General features: G+C 41.9%; 1 protein-coding gene and 1 pseudogene across 7 annotated transcripts in view; one reads left to right on the plus strand and one right to left on the minus strand.

Moving 5' to 3' along the window:
* Window positions 1–669: 669 nt before the first annotated feature.
* On the plus strand, window positions 670–5847 carry LOC123836530 (splicing regulator RBM11-like; annotated as a pseudogene).
* Window positions 5848–8989: 3142 nt separating this feature from the next.
* SLC18B1 (solute carrier family 18 member B1) overlaps window positions 8990–12451 on the minus strand; it is a 39806-nt gene continuing 36344 nt past the window's right edge. For all 7 annotated transcript variants that reach the window (XM_064598116.1, XM_045865567.3, XM_045865566.3 and 4 more), the window contains 4 exons: window positions 11481–11555; window positions 10471–10564; window positions 10325–10374; window positions 8990–10101 (listed from right to left, as the gene is read on the minus strand). In XM_064598116.1, coding sequence (XP_064454186.1) covers window positions 10035–10101; window positions 10325–10374; window positions 10471–10564; window positions 11481–11555 — 286 coding nt within the window. In that variant the 3' untranslated portion in view covers window positions 8990–10034. The remainder of the gene's footprint in view (window positions 10102–10324; window positions 10375–10470; window positions 10565–11480; window positions 11556–12451) is intronic.

A 12451-nucleotide genomic window follows, 5' to 3' on the forward strand; every position in this document is an offset into this window, starting at 1 on the left:
GGCAAATTCTCACTCTTGATTCCAGAATCTTCCCCTTATATCTAAGATATCATGCATGTGTCTGTACTCTGATTTAATGTCTGCATCCAAGTGCCTGAACATCGGAGCCTTTTAAAGAACCCAATTTAAAGTGACCACCTTGGAGCACCTGGGTGGCTCAATCGGTTAAGTGTTGAACTCTTGATTTCAGCCAGGTCATGATCTCTGGGTTGTAAGATAGAGCCCCGTGTCGTCCACGCTCAGTGGGGAGTCTGCTTGAGATTCTCTCTTTCCCTCTCCATCTGCCCCTCCTTCCCCCACACTAAAATAAATAAATAAATCTTTTTAAAAAACAAAGTAAAATGACCACCTTCAGGGCTCTCAAGCTTTTCCATCTCTCCAAGAATTATTTAGATCATGACCTACTTTCATGTGACTTAACTCACCAATTAATGATACTTCATTATCTCTTTTGCTTGGAAGCAGTCAGGTAAGCTGGTGAAGAAGATCCACAGTCTTTTCTTTTTGAGGGTAGGAGCAGAAACAGCCATATCTGTCTTTCCTGTCTTAGCGTCCCCAAGTTTCCTGGATGATTTTCTTCTCTTTGTGGCTATAAAAGAGAGAGATGGTGTTAAATAGGGTTTCTGGCTGGAGGGAGAAAGGGCCAATGGCTTCTGATGTGAAGTCAAGATGGTGACCAAGTTCCCTTTTTTCTCTGCAGCATTTCAAAATTGTTTCATTGAAATTGAGATGTGAGTAACAGAAGTAAAGGCATGGAAAACAGCAATTTAAATATAGAAAGATCCTTACGATATAAAGAAAAGGGGGATCATCTTTACAACCATTTGCTACAGAGGCAGTTGATACTGTTTTAAGTCTTTAGAATTCAATTCAAGACATAGAACTTTCAGGCAGCTCTTCCTGCCAGGGGTCCTGTCCCAGGGCTTTAATAAAAACTTACCTTTTTGCACTAAACCAAACAACTAACAAACAAAAAAACTTAGAACTTGCAGAGTTTAGATTTTCATGTTCATAAAAGTGATCGATTAAGTAAGGCTTAACTTCTTCAGTTTAGCTCAGTTATAAAATGTTACCTTGTCACAGGGAGCATTGATGAATCATAATTTACCATGACTAGTGCCTACTTGATAATTTACCATTTTGTGATGAATGGATTTAGTTACAAGGGTGAAAAGTCACAACTGATTCAAAATTATTTGGTCAAAGAATCACTATAAAAAGGGTCATAGCTCAAATATTTGTTTCTAATTGTGCATCCGATTGTCTCTTAGAACAGTGTTCAACTGGGGTAGGTTTTACTTGGGTAGTAAGGTAGAAGAATAGATGTGGTTTCTGCTTTGCACTCGCCTTCTTTGAACCTCTATCACTCACCTAAGAGTTGAAGTAATCACACCTGCTCTATCACCTTCACAAGGTTACTCTGAGAGGCAAAGACACATCAAAGTCCTCTGTAAGATTATGATGGGATCACAATAATTAACAAAAAGGAGCGACAATTGAGTCATGTAATGATCCTGACTGCTTACTATTATTCGTTAAGTTTGCAAAACTACTGTTGTTCAGTTAAACGAATCTAGTCTACTTGGGGTACTTGCTGGGGAACTGCTGGGGAGGGAACGGGCCGGAAAGCACGCCCCGCCCCGCCCCGCAAGGCAGGTGCACATCCGCGGGGTGGTGGCTGCCCAGGAAAGGAGCCACGGAACTCAGCCACGGGAGGGCAAGGAGCAGCTCCAGGCTCTTACACAAGCTACGGGACCTCCGGGTCTGAGCTCTCTCCCGGATAGGAAATGATAATCAGTGAGTTAAGAAATAAAGTGTTGGGGCGCCTGGGTGGCTCAGTCGTTAAGCATCTGCCTTCGGCTCAGGTCACGATCCCAGGGTCCTGGGATCGAGCCCCGCATCGGGCTCCCTGCTCGGCGGGAAGCCTGCTTCTCCCTCCTCCACTCCCCCTGCTTGTGTTCCCTCTCTCGCTGTCTCTCTCTCTGTTGAAAAATAAATAAAATCTTAAAAAAAAAAAAAAAAGTGTTGGAAATAGCACGTACAATTATTGACAGCATTTCCTCAAAGACAGCAAGGATGACCCAACAAAGAGAAAGCAAGAAACAGAAAAATCAGGCCCTTCTCTTTTTTTTTTTTTTTTAAAGATTTTATTTATTTATTCATGAGAGATACAGAGAGAGAGGCAGAGGCAGAGGGAGAAGCAGGCCCCCCGCGGAACAAGGAGCCCAATGCGGGACTCGATCCCAGGACCCCGGGATCACGACCCGAGCCGAAGGCAGATGCTCAACCGACTGAGCCACCCAGGCGTCCCTATCAGACCCTTCTCTTAAAACTACTTTCTCTTGATACTGTATGCCACAAAAAAAAAAAAAAAGGAAGAGGAAGAAGAAGAAGATACTGTACCCCCAAAAGAACATGGTGAGAAAGAACAACGTTGCTGTCCTGCCCCTGCACTGGATTCTCGCATGTGTCCTTTGCAAGACGGTTTGAATCAGCCTCTGAAAGGAAATGGCAGCTTGAGCAGAACCAGCCTGAACTTGAGCAGAGCCAGTGGGAACTTTAACCAGCCCTCCTCTGGCTCTTCACTTGTGTGGGCACTCACCTCTTCAGACAGTTGATGCAACCGAAGCCAAGAGAGGGTCAGATAATAATGATGCATGATAGTCCAGGGGTCCTTGAATGCCTGCTGGATGGACAGAGCTATGCCACAGGAAGTTGCCACTAGCTAACTGTTTTTGACCTACAGCAAGGGCGACTTCATGTGGTTCAACCTGCCCCGCTGCTTTCTGCCCTCAGAAGTTTAGGACCGTGGGATGCTGCGCTGCAGAGAGCAGGTAGCATGCTCCCATACTGAGGGCCCCCACTTCCTCAAAAGAAAAGCAGTAACGGGCTCTCTTGTTGATTTTATTTGCAGATTGTTAACTTTCTTTTTTTAAAAAAGATTTTATTTATTTATTTGAGAGAAAGAGAGTGAGAGAGCACAAGCAGAGGGAGGGGCAGGCAGAGGGAGAAGCAGGCTCCCCGCTGAGCAAGGAGCCCAATGTGGGACTCCATCCCAGGATCCTGGGATCATGACCTGAGCGAAAGGCAGACGCTTAACCGACTGAGCCACCCAGGTGCCCCCAGAGTGTTAACTTGCATTCTGATCCAACTCTGCCAAAAGTCCATTGCATTCACCAACAGGAACTTTAAAAAATTCTCTTGGTTGGTGCTATAGACTGAAAGTCTGTGTCCTTCACTGCAAACCCCCCCCCGCCCCCCATCATAGGTTGAATCCTGGTCTTCAGTGTGATGATATTTGGAGGTGGAGCCTTTGGGAGGAGGTTAAGTCATGAGGGCGAGGTCCTCACCAGTGGGATGCCTGCTCTTATAAAAGACCCCAGGGAGCTTCCCTGCCCCTTCTACCCTGTGAGGACCCACTGAGAACTTGGCAGTTTGCAGCCAGGGAGCAGGTCCTCACCAGACACGGAACCTGCAGGGGCCTGGTTCTTGGGCTTCCCTGCCAACCGAACTGTGAGGAATGAATTTCTGTTGCTTATAAGCCACCCAGTCCACGGCGTCCTCTTACAGCAGTCTGAACTGACCAACACAGCCAGATTCAAAGTCAGGATAACTGCCACCAAGAGAAATGGATCAAAATCACTTGTTTCATTTATGAAGCTGTTGAAGAAACATGTTTTTGAAAGGAAATGGTACAAAAATGAAACTGAAATCTCAGAAACTTACAGAGGAAAAAGACCAATAAAAATAGAAAAGTGTCAAGCTATGGTACATTTCTTGTTTTGTTGAGCAATATGAAGGTGCCGCAAGAATTTGCCATAATTCACCTTGTTCATTTTCAGTGAGCAAGGACATAGAAAACATGTCTGAGGCCTAAGATAACTACTTACAGGTTCTGTCTAAATGAAGCCCTCCAAGCCCCTGGGATCCCATCTGCTTGTTTTTTTCTCAAAGCCTGAGGCTCCTCCAATCGCCCCCACCTTCCAGTTTTGTTTTACTTTCCAGGTGAGCCCCAGCTGGCCAGAGGTTTCTGCCACCTTCGTCCAGCACCAGCAAAGGGAGTCTTTGTTTTATCCTCGCCTGACAAGTCTGATTTCTGGGGTTTTCTTTCAAGCAGTCATAGAGACCAGGTTGACACTGGCGGGGTGGGATTGCATGATTTCTACTGAATGATGACCAAATGGCCAGGAGAAGTAAGAGAGCAATAGAAGCTGGGCATTTTCTATTTCTCGAGGCCTAAATTGACTCTTCAATTCATGTCATATTCTCTTGAGCACACTGTTCTTTTATTGTTACATAGATCTACCCTAGAACTTTCCTCAAGGTGGAGATAACTAAATTCTGTATGGTCCCGCATCTAATTACCGTTAACTTGGGTGACATGAGTTTTTCTCACTACAGTTATGAGTCATGATGGTTTCAGGCTACGGTTAAGGACATACACCCTGAAGCCAGAATGCCTGGGTTCGAACCACTTTCTAGCTGTGTGACTGTGAGCAGGTTATGTGCTGGTTTTCCTCATCTGTACAATGGTGATAATGTGTGCTAAGTCATTTTTGCATTATTATTATTGCCTCAGGCCCACATGACAGGGGCCCCATTATGAAGGCAATGCCCAGTGCATCTCTGAACCACATCTTTAACTCTTGCTGGTCAGAGGCCCACCTGTTCCTAACTACTAACTGGTTAAAAGCACATCAATTAATCCACATTCTCTATTTTCTCATTTTTCTGTGTCTTTCCACAAAGTTTTTCTTATTTCATCTCTTCTATGTCAACCTAACCAGAATGGTTTCTCCTGAAATTGTTCAAGTCCATTTCTACTAGGTAATCTGGATGGTTTTCCTTCCAACACTACCATAGATTCTCCCTCTGATCAATAGCCCTCTATCCTTATTTCTTGCATTATTCTATTTTTTTAAACCTCACACTCATACAAAAAAAACTTACCAACAAACTGGATCACTCATACATTGCCGTTGGGAATGGAAAATGGTACAGCCACTCTGGAAAACAGCTTGGCAGTTTCTTATAAAAAAAAAAAACAAAACAAAAAAAAAAACTATCCACAGCCTGGCCCACTCCAGGATGGCACAGTAAATCGGGGATGTGGGGCAGGGTCACTGTGCCTCCTGTATCTTCTTGTTCCCTGCTCTGGAAGAGAAGATAGGACAGTGTGGAGAATTTAGAGACCCCAGTGTGGGGAGAAACTATAAGATGTTTCTTCCATTTCTTATGGGCTGCACCGGTAACTAAAGTGACTAAATGCCAAGACAGAGAAGAAACGCTGAGGTTTTGTGTTTGTCTGCCTTGAACATGCAGAACCCCAGTCTGAGGCCATAGCTCTGCTAAATGGAATTCATTTATATGGAAGATCAATTAATATGCAATATCCATTTGGGAGTTAATGCTCTTCTGAATCAACTAACCACAGTCTTGAAAGCTGTGTTAAGATAAATTCACTAGCTACAGGAATGAAAGTTGTGGGCAGACCTTAACTGTCCCATGCAGTTTTTTTCCAATTAATAACACTGCTTTACCTCAAGAATATGTTTTCTTCCAGAAACTTTGCAGTGGCATGCATAATCCAGTGCTGAAGCTACCTTACTGTCCAATGATGGTGCCGCTTCCTAACAGACCCCCCTAGCCCGTCCCCGTCTTATTCCAGATCCAGAGATTGGACCCAGCTCTTAGGAGTGGACTCACCAACAAACAAGTGACTCTGATTTTTATCAGACAAGTAAACAAAAGAGGCAAAAGCAAATCGGTAATAGTGATAGAACAGAAAGCAATCGAGGAAATGAATATAGCCCAAAGTTCCGAAAGTGTACAAAGAAAAGGTATTAGTATTATGTTCAAATGATATCTTTATCTATGCTGGTTTTAATTCTCTTAAAAGAAAAAAGAAAACGCTATCTGAATTCATCCAACAACTGATTTTATGGCTGTCACTTTTGAAATATATAATAATGTGACAACTAATTTGGTATTAAATTTACCTTGAATGACAAAAACTTAAAAATGATTTTTTTTGTATTTGTATTTGTCACATTATTGTTGAGCCATTGTCAACAAGAAATACGCTCTGAGTTGTTTTATTAGATCCCAGGACCCTGAGATCATGACCTGAGCCAGAGGCAGACATTTAACCAACTGGCCACCCAGGCACCCTCAGAGTTGCAACTTTTCCTAATGAAGACTAAATAAGCAGGCTTTAGTTTCCTTGAATACTTTAGAAATATATTTTTTCAGTCTAAATATGTTGTTTTTGAACCTTACTCTTCTGTGAGTTTATTTCATAAATTGAGGACATATGACAGTGATACCAAAGGAAAGATAACGATCATAGGAGTGGTCTTTGTATTATTCCCTTTTGATATGATTGTATGTAAATATAGGTACCTGCTTTATTTCTCATTTATTAATTATATTTAGTGAAAATTAGTTGGCTATGCAGTATTATTGTCCATTTCTTTTGCCAGCTAGATTTGAGAGGGTATATTTAACATATTTAAATCTTGACAAATTAATAAAAAAGTAAATAGAATATTTCATTAAGGTATGATATTTAATATTTATTGTCTAAATCAAATGTCCTATGTAAAATAAGTGGGTTATTTGGGGGGAAAACTAAGTATCATACAATCCAGCAGTTGTATTACTGGGCATTTATCCCAGAGAAATATTTATGTTTGCAAAAAAACCACATGAATGTTCATAGCAGCTTTATTTGTTATAACCATAAAATGGAGACAATCCAGATGTCCTTAAATGAACAATAGTTAAACAAGCCGTATATCCATATCATGGAATACTACTCATCAACATATAGAAATTAACTACCGAGGGGCACCTGGGTGGCTCAGCTGTTGAGCGTCTGCCTTTGGCTCAGGTCATGATCCCAGGGTCCTGGGATGGAGTCCCACATTGGGCTCCCTGATCGGCGGGAAGCCTGCTTCTCCCTCTCCCACTCCCACTGCTTATGTTCCCTCTCCCGCTGTGTCTCTCTCTGTCAAATAAATAAATAAAATCTTAAAAAAAGAAACTATCAATATATGCAACATGGATCTAAAGAGCATTAGGCCGAATGAGAAAAAACAATCTCCAAAGGGAATATACTATAGGATTCCATTTATACAGCATTCTTGAAAGGATGAAATTATACAACGGGGGAACAGATGAGTGCTTGCCTAGGATTAAGGAGGGAGTGAGGGTAAGAGGGGAGTGGCATGGCTGTAAAAAAGCAAGATGAAGGATGGGACTGTTCTGTATCTTGACTCTATCCTGGTTTTGACATTGTACTGTAGCGTTGCAAGATGTTACCATTGGGGGAACCTCGGTATAGAGTAAACTTGGTCTCGGTATTATTTCAACTGCATGTGAATCAGCAATTATCAGGGGGAAAAAAAGTTTCAGAAAAATGATTTGTGAATTTTTACTTGCCCTTTTTATTTTCCTTTTGAATTAATTTGCATATCATAGATATGATACCTTTTATTATTATATTCTACATTCAGTCTCATTTTTTTTAAAAAAGGTTCCTTTAAAGCTGGGCATCTTTGTTACATTTAGAGGAATACAAATATATAAAAATATAAACACAGAGTGATTTCCCCTGATTGTTTTGACCTACCTTTTCAGCTCAATGTTCCTCTATCTTTACTCATATTTTTAACTTTTTTGTCATCTATTTTAGTATTTGCAAAATCATAAAATGAGGAAGGGCCAAAGTTGGTTTCATACAAAGTGCCTGTCGGGATATATTAAAAGCAACGTGTTTGGGAATGGTGGCAGAAACCTCTCACTAGAGAGCTTGGAATCTCTGCGTTGACCTTGAACTCCGACAGTCAACAGCGCTGGTGGTCCTGAGCCACGGTCGGGGCCCTCCCGGCGTGGTGTCCCTGAGAGCCCGGCCTCTGCGCTCCAGCTGGATGCAGCGGGATCCACCGCCTTCGTGCTTTAATAGCGGCCCCACGCGGCAGCGGAGGGAGCTGCAGGTGTTCAGCGGCAAGTTTGGCCACTGGGCTGAGCACGGGCGCAGCGGGTCAGAGTCACACTCAGTCCCGATTCTGCCCTGGGAAGTGGGTGGGCAGGGGGCTGGGTGACCGGCCACTCCTGCTCGCATGCGCTGGACCACCCTCTGGAGTGCTCACAACAAAGGCACTTGGAGAGAGGAGGGCAATGAAGAGTTCATGGGATTTGTGAAGGTTCAATTCTGGTAATTAATGCCAAACAGTTTTCCAAAACGGGTGTGTTGCTATCCATCATCCCCATCTCCATCATCTTTTTAATTTTTTTCGTTTTGGTGGTGTGAAAGGGCATCCCATCTTGGGTTATTTTGCCCCTTTAGGATTTGTTTTACTCCTATTCTTCCCCATCTCACTAAGAGGAACCATCAACCCACCCACACCCTCAAGCCAAAACCTCCAGTCACCCTAAATTCCTCTCTCCCCTGCCGTCACACGAGCAGGTCCTGTCGGTTCCACTTCCAACCACATCTTTTTCACTTCCTCTCCACCACTACCTTCATGGTCCAAACTACTCTCTCTCTCAAAGCTCCCATAGATCTCCCTCCATCCCTGCTAATCTACATCCCCACTCAAGTGCACAAGCAGAGACAATGACCTTCCTGAAACATAAATCAAATTCTGGCATTCCCTGTTGAAAAGCTGGCTCCTCCCTACCTCTGCAACATCCTCTGTTTACTAGATTTCAGCCATATGGGCCTTGGTGTCATCTCTGACCATGTCAAGACTTTTTGCATACACTAGGGAAGACTCTCCCTCAGGATGACTGCCTCATTCTCATCCTTCAGGTCTCAGTTCAAAAGTCTCCTCTCCGTGGAGAGGCCTTATCTAAATTAGGACCCCACACCGAATTCCTCAGTCACTTACTCTTTCGTATCACCATGTTTTTCCCTTCATGACAACTCTGGAGGATAATGGGAGATTCTGGTATTTATTTATAGTTTGTCCATTCCACCGGAATATAAGTTCCGTAAAAGCAGAGATTGTGTTTATTTTGATCACACCTAAATTCTTAGCATCTCGCAGCGTGTCAGTTCAGAGAAGTCACTCAATAAATCTTTTTGAATTAATACACAGATAAAACCATTACTTTTATTTAAAAAAAGTGTAAATGTGGCTACTACTGCATGAAAACACATCAGGAGGTATGAGAATGACACAAGAGGGATTCACTCATATCAAGCAACAGCATGGATTGCACTTGAAATCAGATGAATCCATTCCCTAGAATACAATAAGCATTCCTGTGAGCTCACTTGCTCTGGGAATGGGATACATCTACCAGAAATATGTTTAAAAAAAAAACAAGAACAACAGGTGGTAGAACTGAAATAGGGACAATAAGGGAAATGGATAATGTTCACTAAGCATTGTTTATAAATCCATATCCTAATTCAAAGTATGTTACAAAAAGGGAAGTCTGAAGTCATGTTATTCTTATACCTCTCACAAAAACAATACTTCTAGAAAAGCTGAGGGCCTGGGAATTTTATAGAGTTTTTGCATGGGAGGCAGAAATTTTGCCTTTTGAACAAGAACAAAAATCTTAGGACACAGAGAAAGCATGCCTTTTAAAAACTGATTTCACAGTAATTACTCTATACATTTTGAGTAATCTTTATATTACTTTTAAGCATATCAAACTAATTCATTTATTTCCCTGTTAATAAAGAAAAGGTACATTCACAGAATTAGTGCACTTAAAAAGTAAACAGAGGAAACAGGAGATCGAGAGTCAATAACCTCTTCAATGGCAAATCTGATCACCTCAAAACACAAACTTTTGCTGATTTTCAACTGCTCTTCTCATACTTAATGTTGCAAATATGGCTGGTTTAGCAGGCCAGCTTTTCAGGACAGCCCAACACAGGACAATCCAAAAATGCATTGAGACTTGTATAGAGTCCATGGAGTTTTGTGTATAATATTAAGAACACCCTTTTAACTTTGATGTTCAAGGCCAGGAGCATCCTTCTCCCAATGCGTATGGATCCAGAATTCTTAAGGCTAGATTTCATCAGGTAAGAGGGCAGTCCGTTCCTCCTCTGTACCCAGGATATTTTGGAGTTTAGATCTGCATTGAAAGAAAAAAAAGAAGAGAATCTCAATATTTCCCATCTTAAAAAAAAACCTAGTACCCACATCTCTACCTTTCCCCCTAAATGCATCTACCAAGTAATGAGGCTTTGAGTGCCCAGAAATCTGCTGACTGGAAAAATAGATATAGAATGGTTATTTCTTTTCCATTCCCACAGGTTGATTTTTAAAGGGGAAAAAAGCTCAAGAGTTGACCATACCTTCTTCTCCGTGAGTGCTCCCACAGATAAAACAAGCCCATCGTTAGTCCCTTGAAAACAATTAAAGGGACTGGTTAATGCCAATTCTTCAGGTCACATTTTTCCACAAATGTAAGGACGATGAAAACAAAAGACTGATTACTCACACTTGTTAGAGCCCAAAGGCCTTGGACAGCAGCTGCCCATTCAAAACCAATTTTCTCATACAGAAATCCACCCAGTGTTGGTCCTATAAAAGCACTAACAATAAAAAGAAGAGTCTTAAATAATGTTAACAACAACAAAAAGAATTACTTCCTAAAGGCTGCACAATTCCTCGATCATAAATCTTCATTAAATTGGAACTGTAAGCACTAAAGACAAAAGCCAGTTCCTGGACAGAGCACTGGGTGTGAGAAAACAATTGTACTTGATAATGACGATGTTCGAATTTTTTAAACAGTTCTAAAATTATAACTGTTTCTGAAAAGTTGGTGCCTTACAGAAAAGTTTTAAAAAGGTGACATGCCCCCCAAAAGAATCTTTATATTATTCTCTCTATTCTTCTCAGTATTTGTATTTATTTATTTTTTTAAGATTTTATTTATTTATTTGTGAGAGAGAGAGAGAGAGAGAGCACAAGCAGGGGGAGCGGCAAGCAGAGGGAGAAGCAGGCTCCCCGCTGAGCAGGGAGCCCGATGTGGGGCTCGATCCCAGGACCCTGGGATCATGACCTGAGCCGAAGGTAGACGCTTAGCCAACTGAGCCACCCAGGCGTCCCTCAGTATTTGTATTTAAAATAATTTAATTTGGTACATATTTATTGGGATATACTACAATGACAGCACATGGTTACCCCCCAGGTATAGCAAAGAGTAAAAAATAAACAAATGAATGAAGAAATGAATACATTTTTAAAACTTGAGATACGCCCATTAAAGGAACTTAGAAAGATCACTTAAAAATGACAAAACATAGGGGACCATTTTGATGAGGTTTTAAAGCTGCTGGTATAACCACTGATCTTAGAGGCAGAGGGGGTGGGTTAGGACTCCAGCTCTGCTCCAAACAGATTAGGTGCCTTTCGGCAATTCATTGGACTTCTCGGTGTCAATTTCTTCACGGAAATGAAGACAGCATTTTCCATCTGGCGGGTGTGAATGAAATGGCTACTCACCCAACTGACCACATTGCACTGAAGAGACCTGACACGAGTCCCAAGGTGCTTAATCCCTCTTCAAAGCCATTTTCGCTGCAGACACACAAGAGTAGATGTTATGAAAAGGGAAACCTACATGAAAGCAAATAGTGTGTGACAGGTAAGTTAAAATAGACCGGAAATGATCTGAACAAAACCAACAGCCAGAACACTCCATTTCTAAGATGAAAAGCTAATCTAATTTGAAGGAATTTTCATAGTTATGTTGACTCTGTGGTTTTCTAAAAATAATTTTATTGCATACATAAAGCATGACATTGAGTCATGACCCATTTGCATGAAATCTCATAAAAAACACATAATTAACGAAAAAAATCTTAAAATGAGATGAACATGCAAGGAGAATAACGGGAAACTTTTAGAAAACCCAGAGGCAGCTCCTTATTGCTCGGAGAATTGTTGACTTGAGCCAGCAGAGCTCGTGCTATTCTCCCTGCTCCAGATCCCTTGGTGTTCTTCGTCATCATGCCTCCTAAACAAAAGACTGGTGGCCAAGTGACAAATACCTGCTGTGATACTGGGATTTATAATAAGAAATATATATTTCTTACTATATAACAGGAAGACCTCCTGTTTCTGGCATAGAGCCCCCAATACCCTTGCAATTTCCTGGGGAAAGCAATTTCAAGTGCCTTTGGTCATGTTAATGAGTTGAGTCTTAGGGGCTGGATGCCAGGAGAGCCAAGCATGTGATTAGAGGGTTAGAACCTTCAGTTCATTCCTGGAACCCCCCACCTCTGAGGAGGGGACAGGGGTTGAAGGTTGAATCCATGGCCAATGGTCACTGATTTAATCAACCGTGGGTATGTAATGAAGTGTCCCTAGTAAACCAAAAGGACAGGATGAGAGAGCTTCCAGGTTGGTGAAGCAGAACCCTTCCATATGCCAGTGTGCGGGGCCCCAAACCCCACAAGGACAGAAGCTCCTTT

The sequence above is a fragment of the Mirounga angustirostris genome, unplaced genomic scaffold, assembly GCF_029215605.1.
Source record: "Mirounga angustirostris isolate CCGP_5_RB_7025 unplaced genomic scaffold, mMirAng1.0.hap1 SCAF_8, whole genome shotgun sequence".
Taxonomy (NCBI): domain Eukaryota; kingdom Metazoa; phylum Chordata; class Mammalia; order Carnivora; family Phocidae; genus Mirounga; species Mirounga angustirostris.